Genomic DNA, 22635 nt, shown 5'->3' with positions numbered 1-22635 from the left:
TCTGCAGGGTCTTCAACCGCTCCCTGGCTCAAGCAGTCATCCCCTCCTGCTTGAAAACTTCCACCATTATTCCTGTCCCCAAAAAGTCACCCGCAGTCCTCCCGAATGACTACCAGTTTGCATACCGGGCTAACAGACCCACTGAGGACGCCATCGACACTGCTCTGCATGTTGTGCTGGGCCACCTGGAACGACAGCAGAGCTATGCCAGGATGCTCTTTGTGTACTACAGCTCGGCATTCAACACAATCATCCCAGACATCCTCATCTCCAAACTGGATATTCTCGGCCTCCCTGCCCTCACACGCATCTGGATTAAGGACTTTCTGACCAACAGACTCCAGACTGTGTTGCTCGGCCCCTACACGTCCTCCACCCGTACGGTGAGCACCGGTTCCCCTCAAGGATGCGTGCTGAGCCCTCTCCTATACGCCCTCTACACCTACGACTGCAGCCCGGCCCACGGTAACAACACCGACGTCAAATTTGCTGACGACACGACAGTGGTCGGTCTGATCTCGGAAGGTGACGAGACAGCCTACAGAGAGGAGGTCCAGAGACTGACGGCTTGGTGCGAGGACAACAGACTGCAACTCAACATTGCAAAAACAAAGGAGATCGTCATTGACTTCAGGAGGAACAAGACGGTGCCGCCCCCCCTCTGCATCGAAGGCGTGTGTGTGGAGAACGTCCACACGTTCAAGTTCCTGGGAGTACAGATCTCCGATGACCTTTCTTGGACACACAGCACCACAGCAGTGGTAAAGAAGGTCCACCAGCGTCTGCACTTCCTGAGAGTCCTCAGGAAATTCAACCAGGACAGGAAGCTGCTGCTGGCCTTCTACCACTCGTCCATCGAGAGCCTGCTGACGTACTGTGTCTCCACCTGGTACAGCGGCTGCACTGAGGCGGACAGAGTGAGGCTCCAGAGGACGGTCAAAACAGCGCAAAGGATTATTGGCTGCCCTCTCCCCTCACTGTCGGACATCTACACCGCCCGGTGCCTCAGCAGGGCTCTCAATATCGTCAAAGACAATACCCACCCAAACTCACACCTGTTCGACCTGATGCCCTCTGGCAGGCGCTACAGGTGCATCAAATCAAGGACCAATAGACTGAGAAACTGTTTCTTTCCAAGAGCCATCTCCATTCTAAACTCTCACACACACACACACGACCACCCTTACTTTGCAGAACAGCAACGTGATGTGTTTTTATATATCCTATTCAGTATTATTTTCCATTGCACTAACTATTCTCTTATTTATCTAATTAATATATTTATCTGAATTATTGTTGTATTGCACTGGAGAGGGGAGCTCTCTAATCTCGTTGCACACTTGAGTACAATGACAATAAAGGGATTTCTGATTCTGATTCTGATTTTAGTCGGTTCTCTGATGCCTTTGATCACCTTTGTGCTTTGCTATAATTAGAGGCAGCATGTCTCTTGTCAAATACTAAAAGACTGTTGTTACCAAAGCAAAGTGAAAGAGTGCAAAAGGGAACACTTGGCATGTCTTATTCAGGCAAATCGTCATAATCAATTTAAATAATGAAATTATTATATTAATCTATATTGCACTTAAGCCTCGTGAGCCGATATGCGCAAACTCATCCCCTGAACTGCGTGTAACCCAGGAGAAAGATACGCAAACTCGCACACGCACACAACCGACCCCCGACCTCTACACTATGAGGACATCCAGCTGTCCACCGTGCTGCCACATGTAATAATAATAATGATAATAATAATGACAATAACAATAATATTAATAATAATACAAAATTTAAAATAAAACAGCAAAAGGGCAGATGTGAAGAAGACCGCACCTCCTATCACCATGAGGCACACGCGTACAACTCGCTCCGTCATTTTTAACTGATCTCTCTCTCTCTCTCTCTCTCTCTATCTCTCTCTCTCTCTCTCTCTCTCTCTCTCTCTCTCTCTCTCTCTCTCTCTCTCTCTCTCGCGCGCGCGCGCGCGCTAGCTCGCACACACTTCCAGTCCAGTGAGTTGCGCGACGCATTCACAAAAATCGGACACAACACAACTCAGACAAAGACAATTGTCAACACGAGAACAGACAACCCAATTCGTTACAATACTATAAGCGCTGATTTTGTCATGTTCACTTAAGTCTACTTATTTAGACTATGGATAAATCTAACATGTCCAGCTCAGTGTGTGGATGGAAAACGACTCAAATGTGAACTAATCTGTTCTGTCGTATTTTATTTGCTCACTAGATGTCAGTAAAAGACTGATTATAAATTTACACGGCTCGTCGGGCAATGCATGTTTATTTGACATTTCCCAATCGGTGTTTTTCGTTAAACCGTAAAAAAATGGCCTGATGAAGATGCTCAACAAAGATCATAGTTTAATAGTTATTTTTTTCACCACAATTTCTACCTCCAGTTCTCTTAAGAATGAAACCGGCCTGAATAAACACCGTGGTTGTGGGTTGTGGTATTTTGACCATTTATTTATTTTGTTGAGTGGATTTTACTCATACGCAAAACCAACAAATGATACAATGAATAAAAGGCAAATGACAATTAATAATAAATATAACATTTTGCTCTCTCTCTCTCCCTACCTATTCTACCTAGCTAACTTTTACAGTATCTATATCAGTTTATAACTGCTGATTTTAGTTATCAAAGGTGAAAAAAATATCAGAGTTTTCACCTACTTTTCTTTACATAATTGTTTCACAGTTTTTTTTCCCCACTAGTTTGGCTAATTTCTTGGGGGGGGAAATGTGTTAGGTCGCTGGTTGTGTGGAGGACCGACGAGCAGAGAGGCAGATGGATAGTAGAAAAGGGTGATGGTTTTATTTAACAAAAACTGGAGCAGGTGTTGGCAGTACAGAGAGAGCAGTCCCAGGTCAAAGAAAGGAATCCAAGGGGTTGCAGGGTACAGGGCTGGCAAGCATGGAGCAGGGTATAAATAATCCGGACACAGGGAACAAAGCAAGGACAGGATTCTAAAACATTTGTCGGGTATACAAGGTAAACGGCTGGCTGTACAAACTCGCATGTGAGCGTGATGGTCCGGCGCCAAGGTGGAGCCAGGGCCCAGCATGAGTACTGATGATAGTAATTGATTGCACCTGGTCCCAGCCCCACAGTCTCGTCAGCCCTGAAAGACACACACACTCATACACAAAAAGGAGGGACTCAAGGGGCAGGGCCAGGAGCCCTAACAAAATTACATTCTTGAAACTGTGAGGGCCATTTGGCCAAACAGTCTTAGCGTTCTGCACGTCACACACACACACAAACTGTTCGCACATGCGAGTCAGTGCCATCAAAACCCTTTGACGTTGTGTGAGTATTGCATCAGTCTGCAATGATAGTGGCAAAAAATGTCACCATTTCTATTCACACACACGAAACACCTCCCATCCATTAGGGTAGATCACATAATTCTCTATTTAATTATTCAATCTTTAATTAATTTCATTGATATATTTAGTTGAATTATTGTTATATTGCACTGGAGAGGGGAGCTCTCCAGTCTCGTTGTACACTGAGCACAATAACAAAAAAGGTCATTCTGATTCTGATTCTGATAAAAGGAAAACTATAAACACTCTTGTTGGAGAGGTTTTTTTTTTTTACTAATTCCTTGGGAATTGCATAGTGCACAGTTCATATTTACGAATGTGCAATCATATATATGTATAAATATATATATATATATATTTATATATATATATATATATATATGATTAGTGGTGAGCATAGGTTATTTTTTAAATCTAGATTAATCTCACTCCAATCCTGGGGTTAATCACCTGAAATAATGAAACTTTCTGATGAAAAATAAGTCTTTTACTTTGTTAAACACTGATAAAAAATAGACCAGAGAACAGTCTCTCACACAGGACAATTGTCACAGGAGCATCGAGAAAACATTTTATATTTTTATTTCTGCATTAAATTGAAATAAGTAAATTTATTTTGGCAACATTGTCATTGAAAGTGAAATTGCGTGGATCCCAAGCACGATAAGAAATCTTTGGTACTTTTTGCAAAATAAGCTCTGGAAAGAATTTCACCTTTTGCAATGTGCAGTCGTCCCTTCTTTCTATACTTACTGTACTTGCCCATCTCCTTAACTCCTTATGTTTATCTTTAACACATGCAAACATTCCCTTATATTCTCACACTCTTTCAGACAAATGCATACACCTCTCAAATACATATTCACATGCACACAGTCAAACCTCCCCCTTATGCAAATAAAAAAAATGAAAAAATGTAATAATAATAATGAAAATTCGATATATATTGATATCAACCAATATGACATTCATGTGTCACGATATAGTTTTCAGCCATATATATATACATATATATATATATATATATATATATATATCCATCCATCCATCCATCATCTATACCACTTGTCCTCACTAGGGTCGCGGGGGGTGCTGGAGCCAATCCCAGCTATCTTCGGGCAGTAGGCGGGGGACACCCTGAACTGGTTGCCAGCCAATTGCAGGGCACACAAAGACGAACAACCATCCGCGCTCACACTCATTCCTAGGGGCAATTTAGAGTGTTCAATGCATGTTTTTGGAATGTGGGAGGAAACCGGAGTACCCGGAGGAAACCCACGCAAGCACGGGGAGAACATGCAAACTCCACACAGGATGGCCGGAGCCGGGATCGAACCCACGCCCGATGCTGTCTCTCACTGTGAGGCCATCGTGCTAACCAGTCGTCCACCGTGCCGCCACACATATATATATATATATATATATATATATATATATATATATATATATATATATATATATTTATATATTAGTGCTGTCAAGCGATTAGATTTTTTACCTAATTAATTACATTTTTTCTACAACAATTTTTTGTGAAGCTTTTAAGCTTTTTACTTCTTTAATTTCTTGTAATTTATGCAAACTCACCAAATACGAAGTGTATTTTAAATCAAAGACTGTTCTAATAGCTTTCTTTGATCCTCGAATACGATCTAAATGGAGTAATCTTTACAGGAATTATTCTTAGAAACAATTCTCAAAACTTATACAGTGCATTTACTTGTAAGCACCACACTCCAGCAGTGTTGGTTTGCAAGGCCCAATGGTAACTTCTGCAGGGTTTTGTTCGAAAACAATGAACATCTATAATGGCACAGTGTTTGAATTTGGCTTTGCAATATATGCTAATTTATTTTGAACTAAATAAAACTGACAAACTGAGTTAAAGTATTTAATCATGTTTTTTTTTTTTTAATTGATCTTGAGTTAACACTTATTTTATTCATACACACACATATATACGCGTGTGCGTGTACGTGTACGTGTGTTTTATACGTGTAGTGTTATGCTCTTTGTTGCTTTTCTGGTTCAGGCTGGGAGGGGCTTTACTGGAGGACACACACTGATACCGCAATCCTTTTTTAATTAATTGTGTTTAAGAGCCAGCATGCAGATGAATCCTGCTCTCACAGTAGTGCTTCGGCCTACTCAACAGGTTGTACTTGGATGTGTTTGATTGTCTATGCCCCTTTTTGACATAATTTCTGCTTGTCACCAGTGCCACCAGAACTTCTGCTGCAGAGTCCCGATCGCAGCCTTGCCAATCTGGGCAACTCAAGTCTCACTTTTTGGACCCTATGGACCTGCCCCCTCGCCTCATCGGTCTTTTCCCTGCTTTAAAGAAACCCACCAACTCAGAGCTTGCTTTGAATCATTCCCAGACACAGCTCTTGCGCTTAGTCTTTGTCATTAAAACCTACCTCAACTCTCAACCTAGAGCACCATTGAGATGCAAATAAAAATTTTCCGCATTAAATTGTTTTCAGTATCAATATATGTATATATATATATATATATATATATATATATTAGGACTGTCAAAATTAAAGCGTGAACTCGAGATTAATCAAAACTTTTTTATCTCGGTTAAATATTTTAACTCCGTTAACGCAGTTTGATTTCCTTCCAAAATAATTTGGGCACTTTGCAAATATTGTACCCTATTAGGTGCCCATCTTTAGCACATCATCTCATGACAAAACACCGTGCTCAAGTTAACACTGGCCCTTGCAAACCAACACTGCTGGATTGTGGTGCTTCCAAGAAAAATGCGTTGAAAGATGTCTCTGTTTACATTCTAGTCAAGAAAGAAAGAATGCTATTAGAACAGTCTTTGAATTAAGTATCCTTCATATTTGGTGATTTTGCATTAATTCCAAGATATTATTCAAGTAAATATCTGATTAAACCTTCACAAAAAATAATAGTTGAAAAATGTGATTTATATACATATATATATATATATATATATATATATATATATATATATATATATATATATATATATATATATATATATATATTCAAATGTGTGTGTGTGTGAGACTTTACTTTGCAAGCATGTGGCCACATAATTATGTTTGGATTTTGTTTTCTTCCATTCGTCAATTTCTTGTCCTTTGCTTGTTGAAGTAATGTAATTGCCTTAATCATCAGTGCTCCTAATTAGGATCAGATGGAAACAGAGATTGTGTTTTTTGGTCCTCTCATTTAATCAGCACTTCACCTAATCATGTCTGCCAAGAAAGGAAGTCCTACAGGCTGTTCTAATCAATTAAGGCATGCTGTAAAACCCACTTCAACTGAATGACTTTGCTGCAAACTCAAAGAAAGAACAAACAAAAATGTGATTAAAGATGCTCTGCCAAAATCGTTGCACGCAAAAGGTAACTCCTTGATAGACGCTCTCAACTTCAATTGGTAAACTCGGTTTGGTTTGAAAATATATGCTGCAGGCACGCCGATTCTGACCTCAGCAGACATATCTCATAGCTGTCATCATTCATAAATACGACGTCATGCATCAAACAATTTTAACTCATTGCAGAAATCAATTTATTGGGGTTATGTGATCCCTCTTCCCGCTCCAGTTAAAAGACAAGTAGCAGCTTTTTGGACCAGTTGGAGGCGCTTGAGGGAGGACTGGCTGACTCCAAAGTAAAGTGCATTCCAATAATCGAGCCTAGATGGATTACTGTTTCTACGTGCTGCTGAAAACGAAATGGCTTCACATTAGCCAACTGCCTAATAACAAAACTGATTTGCCACTCTAATTTAAAATCACTATCCAGTTTAAACCCCAAGTTTGAGTCTGTTGGCTTTGAATAACATGCGGTTGAAAGTAAAAGGGCCACTGGGACCGAACATGATAACTTCTGTCTTAATTTCATTGAAATTCAAGAAATTAAATTAATCCAGATTTTGATTTCCATGAGAAAGGACAAAAGTGGTCTCAAGGAGAGTGCGTCTGACTGGCATCCGCATAGCAATGGCTGGAAATTCCTTGTTTTTGTAGGATGTAACCTAGGGCCATAAGGTACAACGAAAAAAGGAAGGGCCCCAAAACAGAACCTTGTGGGACACCAGCTGTTAGAGGGGTAGCGCGGGAGTCAGAGCAACCTAGGGAAACACAAAAAGTCCTGCCAGTCATATAGAATCTAAACCATTTTAGTGCGCTACCACTAATGCCCACCTGGTGCTGTAAATGACCCAGAAGAATACTGTGGTCTACCGTGTCAAAGGCTGCAGTTGGCTCACAGTCTCCGGTTTCAAAAGTCAATCTTAACTACATGTGCACCACCTTTTCCAGAATTTTTTAAATAAAAAACAATCTGGAAGTGGGTCTAAAATTTGACAGGTTTCTTCAGCTGGGTTTACACCACATCATATTGTTAATATTGGTGTCAAACCCACCGGAGTACATTAAAAATTCCTCAGCCTTCACCTTGCCATGATAAACGAGGCAGATTGAAACTTTGATAACCTTTAAGGCAGGCATGAGCAAACTACGGGCCGGGGGGCAGTGGCCCGTTAAACGTTTTAATCCGGCCCGCCGAACTTGAAAAAAATGTAATGAATAAACCTTGGTGATGTTTTATTTTCCAAATACGGTGCTTTTTCAAAGACATATATATTGTTGTAATGCTTTTGTTCACTTTCATTTAAAATTAAATGTATTTTTTTTCTCAGATGCGGTTTGGTTACCAAAACACTCCATCCATCTGCTCCTGGTCCGGCCCCTGTTTCAAATTTTAGAACCCATTGTGGCCCGCCAATCAAAAAGTTTGCCCACCCCTGCTTTAAGGGATAATAATTAATATAAATATTAATTTATCTTTGTAGATTGTTGAAAGCAACCCCCACGTGTGAATTAGGTTCAAAGAAATGAATTGAGCATTTGTTAAAATTGAAGTGGGCACGTCAACAATAATAGTTTGAAAATGTGTTTTGGGCTTGATAGTCGAGGTAAAATATTTGTGTACTTCATATGTGATGTGGCAAAAAAAATATTTAGGATTATGTCAATGTAGTCGTGCTTTTCTAAAGTATGCTTTACATTTGTAGATAAGTGCAAGAAAAAAAAGGCACCAAAAACTTCGATAATCACTTTTAGTCCACGAAGTTTAGACAGAAAAAATAACATCCTCAACGGGCCAAATGGGAACTGGAGTTTCTGTAAATCCTTTTTGATGCTGACGCCGGCAGTCATGCTAATTGTGACGAGGAAGCAATTGATACCCAGCAGCTGCATCCGTTGGCCAGCGCGCTACTCAGCCATTCATCTCTGTCAGCCCTCCCACCTTCCGCATCCTCCCGAAAAATGCCGGCTGCTTTGCCTGTGACTGCAGGCTGCTTGGCTTTTTGTTGTCCACACATGGCATTGAAGTGCACCCCATCTGCCCCTTCTGGTCAAGCCCAGTTTAACTCTTATTCCGTTCTGCGGATGCAGAATGACACTTGACATGGCAGCTGGTTGGGCCACAGCCACTCTGCGTCACTGCCTTGCCTGAGGGCTCGCAGCAACATCTGCCCTCACAAGTGGAAATGGAGCGAAGCCAGCCGAACATTTCCGTGCCACCGGACACTAACTCCGCTCAGCTCCGCAATCATCCTCTTTCTTTCAGCTTTATCTTGTCTTATCGCCCCTCCTATTGGAGCCCAAAAGCACGCCATTAGTAACGGGCTACACTGTAATTTTCCAGCCCAGTAATGAATGGGCACCAAAAAGGTATGCTGGGAAAAATCGGCAAATTGGCCTCCTGATTACACTCGACTATTGACAATGTCGTGGCGAAAAGAGGAAGAGAAGCAGGTGTTTGATTGAGAATTAAGACATGTTCTTTCTTTTTTTGTGTGTATTGATTGGCAAGCCTCAGCTGTTGCTTTTGTGAATGGGCCTCTATTATATGACACTGATACAACTCAGTGGCTCAATTCTTCGCATCTGCGCTTCACTGATCTTCTATAGTAGCCCTGAAACGCAATGAGACTCGTGCTTCCCTTCAGACTCTCAACACAAATGGTGAACACATTCCAAAGCAAAATACTACATTTTATTCACTCTTTTACTATACATGTGAACACTATCACGGACTAGTCACTTCATCGTGAAAAGAAGTACACTTTGCAGTCTAAATAAACTTCTGTGTCGGTCTGTTATAGTCACTAAGGCAATATTTAATAAGATCTAATCAAAATGTTGGGTTTTATAAAAATGGTTATGCAGGCTATCATTGAGTAGTGCAGTGCCAAATTTTTAAATATTTCTAATATTACCTTTTTAGGAATGTATGAGGGATAAAGCTATTTGTACAGCTGTGGTCGCAAATCTTATTTGATTGTATATGGATGCAAAACACGACCAACTCGCCAAAGTTGTATACAGTTGATAAAACATTGTTTCATCATTCAAAAACTTTAACTTGAAATGCAATGAATCACTTTTGATGATTCTTGTACATCTGCATAAAAGTTGAGGCATTACCAAAATTGACAACATCTGGAAATTAGTTCCACAGTGACGCCAATATAACTGTCAATCAAAGCTAAAGAACGATGTACTATAATAACTGTATTACACAGTATATATGAATTTATAATGAATGTATGTACATTATACTAGTAATAAAATAATAATAAATACTGAAAAAAAAAATTACTAAAAAAATTAAATTAAAATTTTAGTCAAGTACAACAAAATCAATCCCCTTGAGGGATTATAATAAGTGTTATTCAAGTCAAGCATTTGATTAATCTCACAGGAAGAGAATCATCTTCGATACGTAGTTGGGCCATCTCTGTGTCAGGTGTGCATGTTTTGTTTGTGTGCATGCTAGGTAGAAAATGTTAGTCATGCACCATGTGTGAACTGTGTTCGATATATGATGTATGACTACTTTATAAATGAGATTAACTGACGACCAGTCCAAGGTATCCTCTGGGATAGGCTTCAGGTCAACATCACTGGTGACCCAGAACAGAGGAGGCCGTAAAACAAGGATTGGTGAATGTATTTTGAAATGATTGCAAATTTCTTAAATTTCCAGCACATTTCTATGAATGACCTGTATAAGTTTACTAAAGGCACCATAACTTAAAAACAGAGGTCACCATACCTCGTCCTCGAGTGCTGCCATCTTGCTTGTTTTAGATGTTTCTGAAGAATCCTGATAACGAGACATCTAATCCTGAACATTTGAAATCAGATGTTTTGGAGGAGTGAGACATCATAAACAGTCAGAACGACGGCCCTTGATCGACCGGAGATGGCTTGACTTCCCACATTTTAGATAGGAAATCCAATCAAAGATTGCTGTGGATGTTTAGTAGGGGGTGTGCATCTCTCCAATGGAAGACTTGTCGATACTTATACAATACAATACAATACAAAACAATACAATACATCCATCCATCCATTATCTGTACCGCTTGTCCTCACAAGAGTCGCAGGGGGTGCTGGAGCCTACCCCAGCTGCCTTTGGGCAGTAGGCGGGGTACACCCTGAACTGGTTGCCAGCCAATCTCAGGGCACACATGGACAAACAACCATCCACACTCACACTCATACCTAGAGACAAACCCACGACCTATGCACTTTGAGGCCATCGTGCTAACCAGTCATCCACCGTGCTGCCCAATACTTTTCAATAATACAATAAAACTTTATTTATAGTGCATTTCCTTCTATAGCTCGAGTGCGATACCATTCAAGGACGGATATGTGGTTTTGTCATTTTACTATATATATATATATATATATATATTTACATGGTTCATTTTGATGCCTGTGTTAAAACTCTCAACTTGCTATGAATTGAATTGCATACTTTAAATTAATGGTGGCACATCAGCCCCTGAAATGTAGCCTATATTGTCCTTCATTGCAGCCCCTCAATGGAAGTAAGCCAACCCCTTGTGATTTATCCCCCCCTTGTTCAGGCTCTACATGTCATGCTGTGCCTGTGAAGGCTATCTGGACCATTCAGCGCAGGATCCCATCAGCCAGGCTGACTGAGTTATGACCAAAATACAAGAGCACTTCAAGCGTTGTAGCAATAAGGCTGTGAGGGGATTTATTAAAGTCCGCTTCTGTGTTGTTTTTTTTTTTTTCTCTGCTCCTCTTGCCACCCTCTCTGTTCTGTGACAAAACGGATGCTATCTATCCCCAACCTAGGGACACACAGTCGGCAATAGAGCAAACTTTACTCACCTTGTCTTGCTTCTGCTCTCAGGGTGGGCTGATGAATGGGAGACAAAAAGCATTCACCAGCATGAACACGTACTGTACGGGGCGGGCAAACCGGTCCTCTGTAAAGGTGCTGTCCTTACACGATGCACCTCGAGTAACAGATCAAAAAGAGTGGCGCTTAATGTAGCAAATATGTAATAACATAATTAGACACTGCTTGCAAATGCATGTAAAGACACTTTATCATTCATATAATCATTAATATTGTCATTGTTGTTGTTATATATTCGAAATACTGTGTAATTATATCAACAATCCGCCATTGAGTAATTTTTCTCATGAATGTTGCATTTTAAATTTCGCTCAAGTTACTTTATGCTATATATTGATGACCTGCCCTTAAAACCTAATAATAATCAGTCCCTTAAAGTCAGGTAAGAATCGACTGAATCTGTAACAAATTATCCACACTTGTGTGTGATTGAATTGAACACGTATAGCGCCAAGCCGCAAATTAAGTTATCCAAAAATATTTGAAATATATGCTTGTGCACTATACGCAGAATTCCAATCATCGACCAATCACATTAATCCTAATAAATAAATGGAAAGCTGGGTTTCCTATGTAATGCATGTGCGTGCTCATCGTTGGTGCGTTGAATGAAAATAATGCAAAACACGCTATTTGAAAATGTCCACCTTTATACATACATATACTAAATAGTGATTTTTCCTTCAATAAAAAAAATGAGACTGTGGTATTGTCAATTATGTTTGTGTATTGACACACTTCATGGAGTTAGCTGATTGACAATCCAATTACTGAACATCTCTGCTTCATCAACATTGATTGAAGTTGCCGCAGTACATAATAAGCAGGTTGGGGAAATTGTTTATTGATAGTGAAAATGTGTTTGTTCAGACATTAATCACAGTAACTTGTTTCATTCACCTATTTTGTTAGCCCAAAATGTGTCTTTTGAATCAGTTAATAAGTGTTCCTCTTAGGAACAGGGGTGTTGTTGCTGTACTCAATTACTTTTATTACTGGAAGACTTAACTATACAAACTGTGAAAGTATTTTCAGTGTTGTGGCATGCAAGCATCCACAAAGATCAAATGTGAAGAACTCCTGCAATGCATACTCAAGAAATGACCAATCAAATGCATAATTATTCAAAATGCTTCAATTATATTGCACAGGATTATGTCTGGGTTTATTTCCCCTTTTCAATAAAAGTGATCAAGTTTTATTTTACAAAGCAAACACCCTGTCAACGTCTTCTTCTGACTTTTGACGAAATCTGTTTGCATTTGATTTCTCTTTGCCCCTTCACGCCCTCCCCTTTTCCCTCCCCACTCGACCCCCCCCCCCCCCACACCCTTGAGTGAGAAACTCTCCGATTGTGTTGAAGGCGCGCGATATAAAGCGCAAAGCTCCCTTGTGTCGCCTCCACATCACCGGCAGCCAGACAATCAGAAGCCGAACCTGCACCCGACTATGACCACCGCGCTCTCTCTTTTTTTTTTTACACCTGGATTAACACTCCAATAACTGTTTGCAGCGCCAAGAGTTGATATTTTTTTTTAAGCACACCGCCTGCTGCTCCGCTTTGCACCCATCCTCGCTCGCCTCTTGCATCCCTTCAAGCACAACCTGCGGTCATGGGTTGCACCGTGTTCTCCTTACCCCGACTGCTTAAGGACTTGACCGTGCAGTGAGGTAGACACCGGGTGGATTTATGGTCCGAGTTGCGAATAGTTTCCGAAGGAAATTTGTGGAAGTTTGAGCTGCTGGAGGATGCAGGGGACGTGTTGGTGCGCCGTGTTCGTCCTCACGCCTGCAATTTACCTGGTGAGTCGGACATTTGCATACTATGTCTTGACCAAACTTTTTTTTTTTTGTGATAGTTATAATTAAATGTTAAATGAGACACTTTCGTTTCATGCTAAAATGGGGGGCAGGTGTACTTTATTTTAGTTGTCTCAGTCGGACGCGTTCGCCAAAATAAGAAGCACTTATTGTATTAATTGGATGCGCTTATTTTCACTCCTTTTTTTTTTTTTAAATCTCAGTTATTATTATATACTTTAATTTGATAGTAGTTAGGATTTATTTACTTTTTTAAGAGTGTATGCGCAAAATGCAGCTCCATAAATTGGATCGTATCCACTTATATTCAGTAAAAAGTGGAAGAGGAATAAAATATAACGTAAACTTTTTTCTTTTTTGGGGGGGGGGGATACCGTGGGGGGGGGCGTGGGTTACATTACACTCTGATAATAACCGCGATGTCAGGCCGTCTCACGGGGGCGCCATAACAAACCAAATGTTGATGCCGCTTCCCTTTTGTTGCTTTGATGGACAGAAGACACTCGAGAGCAGATTAGACTGGAATCCCACTATTCATTTTTTAATGTTGTTGGCATTTTTTCTTCTTCCAGAATATATCACAGAAACAATAATTAATCATTATAATGCTATTTGGCAGAGTGCAAATCTCCTATTGGAACTTGAACAATTATAGAGAACACTCACAACAAGTTTAATTAAGTGACAATAGATGCAAGGTTTTACCTTTTTTTTATTTATTTTTTATTATCAACGATTGAATTTCAAAGTGTTATTGTGATTACTTTCTGTGAATTGTTCTACTGTGCGTTTGTCTTGAAGATTCACAAATTAATGGTTTATTATTATTTTTATTATTTAAATGTAAACAAATAATTTAATTATTGTGTTTTTGGTACATTTTTGTACATTTTTTAATACACCTAATTTTAAACAGACTTTAAAAAAATCTATAAAATAAACATACCATAAATACATTAATAAACATACAAATACAAATCTGCTACTTTCTATTTGTCCCCTTGTAACATACACGTGTAATTTCTAAATACTACATGCTTCTTTAAATGAATTATCATTTAATAAAATGGGCTAAATCTGATTTTTTGCTCTGCATCGTTTGAAAGCCTCACACGCTTGCCTGTCTTCTTCAAAAGCACAATTTTAGAGAAAAAAAAAATCATTTAGATTTGCTTCTGAGGTTCACATGTTATTTCCGGGCACTCCAAATAACAATAAGAAAAAAATAAGAAGAAAATTCCCCCCCACCCCCCAAAAAAATATCCCCAAAAATCCTATTCACCCTGAAATACGTGTAGTTAAAGAAATGTACACACGTGCACAGCCACACCTACACACACTGACACACACACTGACAGCACGGAGTCTTTTGTGCTGCACGGGAACAGGCTGCCTTATCCGCAGCAGCAAGGATTAAACCTGAACTTTGATGCTTTTAATTCATGTTAAAGACACTTGTCTTTCCTTAAGCCTCTTGTCCGAGATCCGTACCTTGACCTCGATAACAGCTCAAGCCCAGGTAGACAGCCTGAGCAGTCTGTAAAACAGAGTGGGTCACTCACCTATGAGTTCACTATTAAATTAAGAAGGCTCATTATTCCCGGGCAACCAACTCCTGTCTGGTGTTATCATGAGTTGTTCCATATCACTATTTGTTTATCACACAAACCTTTCACACGTTAGTATTTTCTATTCTTTGTTATAATTTCCGATATGAATTGTATCAGTGTTAATTCATTGTTCTTGCAGGGTTGACAAAAGCAATACCATTGTATTAACGCCACTGTTTATTTATTTTGGAATTTTTTTCATTTTCTTTTTCTCATTTAAAATAGAACCTCTTTTCACAACTTACTCATTTACACAATTTTCCGCATCATATTTTCCCATCATCTAATGACTGCCACATCCCCCTGTAAGAATCACAAATACAATACAAATAAACATTTAAACCTTTAGTGCCTCGATCACTTTCCATCGGATGAGTAAAGAACTCAAGCACGTCGGGGGGTCTTTGTTTAGCAACACCCACTGTACCGCTGTCATTGGGCCCGGGGGGGGGGGGGGGGGGGGGGTGCACAAGTGATGGAAGTTACATTAAATTGCGATTATCAAACAGTGCAAATGTGGCCTGCAGATTCAAGCAGCCACACGCGACCCGAAGAGTGGGGACTCACACTTACTGTACTTCGAAAGCACAGTTCATACGGCGTGACACCCCCACCTCAGCCCACCCCACCGCCTCTTTCCACACCTTTTCAGATCAAACAACATAAAGGGTTTTGTGCTTTTCTTATGCTCTTTGTTTACTCTTTTACTGGGAAAAAAAAAACTATTCATTGGCTCAGCTGTCCACATGTTCATCAACTTAGTTTTCTTTACCCCTACCTTGATGTTGATAAGGAACATTTTGTTTAATGTTTTTTTTCCTAATTTTCCGCTTGCATCGGGGAGTTAATTAGCTGTTTAGGCAGCATGAACTTGGAAAAAAAATTCCACATAATTAAACGGTTTAGCATGAAGCAATTGTATTGGTTTATCTAATTTAATATGGTTAATTTAACTGAATGACTAGGATTAGGTCCAATTTCATTTACTTGGGTTTAAGCAACGTCATTTATTCATGGTTGTAGTTTATTCATGTAGGCTTGGTCTAATAAAACCAACCCAGGTAAAATTCACACCTACAGAGTATATACTCAGAGAAAAGCAACACAGGGAGATTCACTCATCAACACTAATCCACCGTGCGGCAAGTAACATTATCACAGAAAACAACACATTTGTCAAGTTCTCTGTGACGTCTCAGCAAAGAACCGGGATTGCCTCGTGTTATTTCAACGTCAATCAATCTGTTAGAAATATGAAGACAACCACGTCTCATTTTAATTCCATTTGATTTATGTTCGCAATTTCACACCTGGTATTATTGATTACTGGTTACATGTGACCAAACTAGGCAGCCAATATAATTAATTTTAGTATATAGGCCTTATTAAGCCTGACTGCTCGAGTGATCCAAGTCAAGTCAAAATAATTTCATTCCTCCTGCAGCCTTTGCAGTTTGATTGTCCGCGGCTCAGTTACGTTCCTCTACTCTCTTGCATGCTATCTCTCCATGTAGTGGGTCTTAAAAGAGAGATCATTGGGTGCACCAAAGTCCAAGGAGATCGTGTATGAGGATCGGACTTGATCAGTCCAGTTTAAAATGCCACGGTGCTCTTCAAAAAGGTCATTATTAGTTTTATAGCAGTTGATCTGTTGTTTCTTAATGTCATTCCAAATAGCACAAATCAGATCAAATGCAATGAAGATGACAGCTGTTTGATGAATGTATCCATGACTCTCTTGCATTCATTTAATCATTTAAAAACGCACTCCATGCAGCGAAGCTGGATTGTAACGTGAAACCATTTCTCCATCTGAAATAATGGACTCGTCAATATTTAGACAATAAAACCCGCAGTGTTAATGATGCATGATAAAGGTATAAAACAAATTTAATTTTGTATTTACCTGCTATGCAATAACATGCCATGCAAGTGTAAAAAGAAGCTAAGCAGAACACAACCTAAATTCAAACAACACTGATTCTCAACTTTGATAACTAATAAATTTATGTTGTACTAACCTGCAAGAGACTATTATTTACTCTGTGTCAAATATCATGGTGAATAAGAAATTACATTTTTAATTATTTTATTCAAAAGTATTAAAATTGACATACTTTAATGTATGTACCCTACAGTATTATTCACTGAGAAATTAAATAAAGAAAAAAAACAACATGAAGCGGTAATGAAAAACAAAAACCCCCTTGACGGAAGTAATAATGCATGAATCATAATGACAAAATAATCAGGCGAGCGTGTTCCAATTTCACACAAATCACATTATCTGACAATTGCTTTATTGTACTCCCCTTAGCTAACTCAACGGCTGTGCCACCAAATATGTTTTGTTTTTTTTGTTTGTTTTTAAATTTTGCTTTAAGTTTGCATTTTAGCTAGGAGGCTTTCAAACTTCAGCCCAAATCTATGATCATTTTTTAGAGTTGACACATCAAGGTTGTTGTAGTGCTTTACACCACGTGAACCGTAACCTGTGTGATCTCTGGTCTGTGAGTCCAGGGCCGTCTGATCCGAGAGCTGCCTCCCCAGGGGCGTTCACATCCACCCCGCAAACATCCCAAAACAACATTTGACCTTGGTAGCTTGCTATTAAGCCAATGATAATAGTAGCCTACAGACTGTCGAGATCAGCACTCTAAGATCCTGTGTTCCCTTTTTTTTGTTTCATTGCGGCTACGATATTTCACATCCAGATGGGGGGCAAATGAGAAAAATCTGGCTGAGATTTGGATCTCTGAGGGTTGAAATGGAGAGGAATCTCCTTGCAAATATAAGTCAACATAACTGTCTGTGTGGGTGTTTTGTGGGTGTGCGTGGGGAAGCAGCCGGCATCTATGATTAATGACGCAAGCTTCTATTCTCTCATCCGTCCAGATTTTCAATCGTGTTCACAGTTCAGAGGTCAGCGATGGAGCTCGCTTGTTTAAGGGCCCGCTCCCCCCCCCAAAAAAAAAACAAACAAAAAAAAATATCAGCAAACCCAGGTAGAGAGGCTCCAGATATCCAAGCCCACTCGCTCACTTCCCTTTCCAATCCTTTTATGGCAAAAAAAAAAAAAAGCGTATGGCACCTTGATAACAGCACTTTGAAGCAGTCCAGAGATAGAAGAGTCTCTGAAGGTGGAAAACCATTAGATAACCTTATCCCAACCTTCTTTACATGTCCAGGTACTCAAGTAGCTCGGGTGTCTGCCATATTCGTCGAAAGCTGAAATGATGCAGCACTCTTTTTCAACACTTTTTTTTTTTTTCGAAATGGCAGTCTGGCATCGATGTCTAGAAACATTTTCATTTTATTTTCAGCCATGGAGTCATAAATGAAAATTAGCATTGAATGTGCTTACAAGATCACGATTAGTGAAGTATGAATAGTTGAAATAGACAAAAAGACAAAAAAAGACCATTAAGCATGTGTACTAAACATGAGAAAGAACAGAATCGTTATACATAAGGCTGATTTATCAAATGCTGTAACACCAGCAACACTTAAGTTGTTAACGTGACTTCTCGTTATTTTGTACAGACAGAGTGTAATATATTTATCGTGATGTTTCTAATGGTGTGTTAAATAATTGTGATTTAGAGATACCTTTAGCAACAAATTAGTGCAGTTTGTGCTATATATACTGAATGCAGAGTGAGTGAGATTTAAATGATGCAAATGCACTGAAATTGCTGGTTTTAAAACAAGTCCACACGCCGGATAATAATAATAATAATAATAATAATAATAATGATAATGATAATAATAATGATAATAATAATAATAATAATAATAATAATAATAATAATAATAATATGCGGGTTGGAATATCATAATATTCAGATTACCAATTTGGGCCTGGAAACAAACATTAACAATAATGCTATTATGCAACTAAAGATTTTGCTTCCAATTTTGTGAATGCTGCAAAGTGTCACACTAATGCTGTGCAAAAATGATTTTTGTATATAATTTTTGGAACTGCTGTTTTATTTAATAACCTTCATTAGTATCATTCGGGTCAAGCGAGCAAGGTGCAACCTGTCTTTTGCCAGAAATCAGAAGGGATTTGGTGTACTATGACTATTACAATTCATCCACTGAATGATTTTTATGCTTTTCATGACTAAGTAGTACACATGACATGAAAAATTCTTCCGGTTCATTGTTGGTTATATTTTGCCATTAGCTGTGGAGAGGCACACGGAACGTAACACGAGTTCTGGCACTGACTAAATTCGGCAATCCACGAAGTGGATTTGCACTAGCACAGTGATGGATCGCCCTGCTTTCTAACCTGATGACTGGCTTGGCTGACCAGTGAAAGAGAGCAGGCTGCGATATTGCACTCCCGAGGGGACGATAGGGAAGGCATCGGGAGTGAAGGAGGAAATGTTTTCCTCCACTGCCTTGGCAGCGTTGCTTCTTCCATCGGAATGGTGTCTACTGCTCACCGCGACAGTCAGAGCACCCACTGGTGGGAATTTCAGCCATGTCCGTGATCGTCCCCTTTTGATCTTCCCTTACTGTTATGTTACAATGACCGGCCATGCGACGCCTGCCACCACACTGCACAGACATATATGGATGACTTTGAGGAAAAAGTCTGAACAAAATAGAAATGATGAACGAGGCCTTTAAAGGGTAATCCAAAACTAAGTTGTGTGTAGTTCAGTTCAGTGTGTACGATGTATTTTGAAAATTGCTTTTCTGCTTTCGAAAATGCCTCACTCATGGCCTTGTTAATTTTGAAGCATTTTTACGGATTTACTTTTCAGTTAAAACATATGAATGCAGTTGAAATATGGCAAGCGGTGGATTTATTTAGTTGGAATTGATGAAATTACTTTCTATTAGGTTTACGGAAATATTTCAATAGATTTAGTTAATATATAATATGAAGGAAATTCCCAGCATGCCTTGCTGCACTTGTAAATAGTTACAGCCTTCCTCTACAAAGCTCATTGCATATTTTATCATTAATGTTTGTGTTCTGTTGTTATGTCTCAGTCATTGTGTGTTTTCTCACTTACTTTTGCATAATTTTATGGCACCGGAAGTTAAGTAATGTACAATTTCGACTGCGCTAATCAAGAACACCTCAGCAAATATGCTTTGGGGATTCTGTTGGCTCCTGTTTTCTCAGCTTCTGTTTTAAGATTGCCACAAAAAGAACATAGTCGAAGTGGTAGTTTGGTTCAGAATTGTAAGAATTGCATTGGTCTTCATGAGCTGAAATACATAAAATGTAGTCATTTTCTAAGTCAATATCATATATATTGGAGTTATTAATATTGAATAAGGTCACATGTTCATAAGTCATTTATATCCATTGGATTTATTTATGCTAAATGCATAAATGTGTCATTAAAACATTAATTATTTCATTTACATCTGACTGGCAGCTAAACAGCAAATGAAGTTTATTGGCAAGTTTATGTTAATTTTTTAGCAAATCATAAATATGCAATCGTAGTACACACTGTACATTTTAAGAATTAGCCCTAAAAAAATCCCGTGAGTGCTGACATCTTAATTTTTTTTAACCATTTAATGACTGTCCTATATTTTCAACAAAGATAAAATATAGTTCGGAGCCTAAATCCAGAGCATACTCTTTACTTGGTTTAGGTTAGATGCTGTTTAACAGACAGGTAAATAAATAAATGAATAAATAAATAAAATATTTTTCAAATCACCATTACACTGTAACATGCACGCAGCGGAACACGACACTCTGGCCTAAAGTTAAAAACATTCTACGCAAAAGAGACCAGCTTTGTTAATTGAGTCACTTTTCTTCCTCTGCTAAATTCCCCAGCTTCTGAAGCGATGATGTTGAAGTATCCTTGAAGAGACGTCAAGCACCAAATTGCTCCTGATGATCGTAGTGCATATACAAGCGTCTTACATCACCCCATGAATAAATATAACTGAAATTTAAAGCCAGTTAAGAGATGTTGAAAATGAGATGCTAATTTGTATAACCAAGTCTACCTTTAAATAAGTTCCCTTCTTTAAGAGGGAAGTCATCTCCCCAAAAATTCTCTCACTTGTACATCTCAATTGTTTTCTGAAGCTTAGCCTGGATTGGTCATGATCTGATCCCTGAGAAACTGTGATGTCATTTTCAGTTGACAGATGTGACAGATGTCGAAAAACGGTCGGATCTTGCTGCTTCACTTATATTCCGCAAATAATATAAATCACAATGCCATATTTCAACTAGTGGGCCTGCATAGAACGTATCCTTGTTAAAAAAAAAAAAAAAAAAAAAAGTGTTGATGTCCCCTTTTACTCTCTTTCTTCTTTTGCCAAATATTTAATTTTGAATCAATTTATTGGAAAAACGTCAGACTCCGAAGATTACTTGCAAAGTCAGCTTGGGCATGCTTTCAAATTCATATTTCCTTTTATTAGTGTTTATTTTCTTAATTTACTATAATGCCTATAAAATGTAATATTATTATTATATCTATTATAAATTATTTAACATTTTTCTCACAGTTATTGTAGTGGAATTAATTTCCTTCATGCTCGTGTACCTATTATTGTGGCCTTCTACTTGATGTCAGTTATTAGTGAGTATTTTTCATAAAACTATGAACTGATCAAACGCAATTTGCCAGTTGTCAATAATTCAGAATCCCACGAGTACCTCACTTGGATTAAAAACCTTAATACAATTAGATTTTATGAGAAAGTAGCTCCCCAGGGATGAAGCATGTGAGGTACTTGATAAGAAATACAATATCTCTGCAAGAAGGTTGCGTTTCCGCCGCTCAATACATTCGATTGCAGGTCTACCTCCCTTTTTTTTTAACTAGATGAGGCCCACATTGAATATTGACTAGACCAATCTGAGTCCTTATCAGTTTCCCATTGTGGGGACATGACAGGACTTACAGAAGCCCTGCAGATCGCGGCTGTATCGATCTCCAGAATTACAATTCAATTTGGTGGTCTAAGGAGATTTTCGTGTCATAGGGTAGGGCCTGAAAAATAGCTGCAAGAAACATGTTGGTGTGTGACAGCTGTCAATCACGCGGGATGAGAGTCACCTTTCAGTGAGAGACGTGCCGGCGGCACATTTCTTCCTTATCTCTCTTTTTTCATTTAGCCCTTTGCACTGTTTTCTCATCTGGTCACCACTTTCTGTTCTGCACACTCATTCCTTTGTAACTCGGGTATCAAATGTGCTTGTCATTATTTTCACTTTTCAAGAGACCTTATTAATTCACCATTCTAGTCAGAAAACAATAAAAAACAGGTAATAAATTCCTTTCAGGATTTTGCTTACATATACGGTATATCGCTTGTTCATAAATCACAAAGTACTTTTGGGGTCACAAAAACAAATGAAATTTTTAACACAATCAAATGTCTGAGACTCTTTGGTGTATTCATTGTGCACACAAGAAAAAGGTTTGTTAACTTTCGAGTAACTTGTATTGATGTTCAAAAAGTTCATCTCACTTTAAAATCTTATTTTTAAAATAAAAGGACAATTTTTCTCCCCAATTAAGCTAACGACAGTCTAGACTTTGTTAATGTGATAAATGGCTATTCTAGCGGCAAACCTTTTATTTTTAATGGAATATCTAC

General features: G+C 38.8%; 1 protein-coding gene across 1 annotated transcript in view; it reads left to right on the top strand.

Annotated features, from left to right (window-relative positions):
• Positions 1 to 12973: 12973 nt before the first annotated feature.
• Positions 12974 to 22635, top strand: part of LOC148321114 (neurexophilin-1) — a 31303-nt gene continuing 21641 nt past the window's right edge. Inside the window, exon 1 of the mRNA XM_088278681.1 lies at positions 12974 to 13399. Within this exon, the coding sequence (XP_088134807.1) occupies positions 13346 to 13399 (54 nt within the window). The 5' untranslated portion in view covers positions 12974 to 13345. The remainder of the gene's footprint in view (positions 13400 to 22635) is intronic.

The sequence above is a fragment of the Idiotropiscis lumnitzeri genome, chromosome 16 (assembly GCF_059441095.1).
Source record: "Idiotropiscis lumnitzeri isolate Australia: NSW breed Sydney's pygmy pipehorse chromosome 16, RoL_Ilum_1.0, whole genome shotgun sequence".
Lineage (NCBI taxonomy): Eukaryota > Metazoa > Chordata > Actinopteri > Syngnathiformes > Syngnathidae > Idiotropiscis > Idiotropiscis lumnitzeri.
This window is presented reverse-complemented; position numbering and strand designations above follow the sequence as displayed.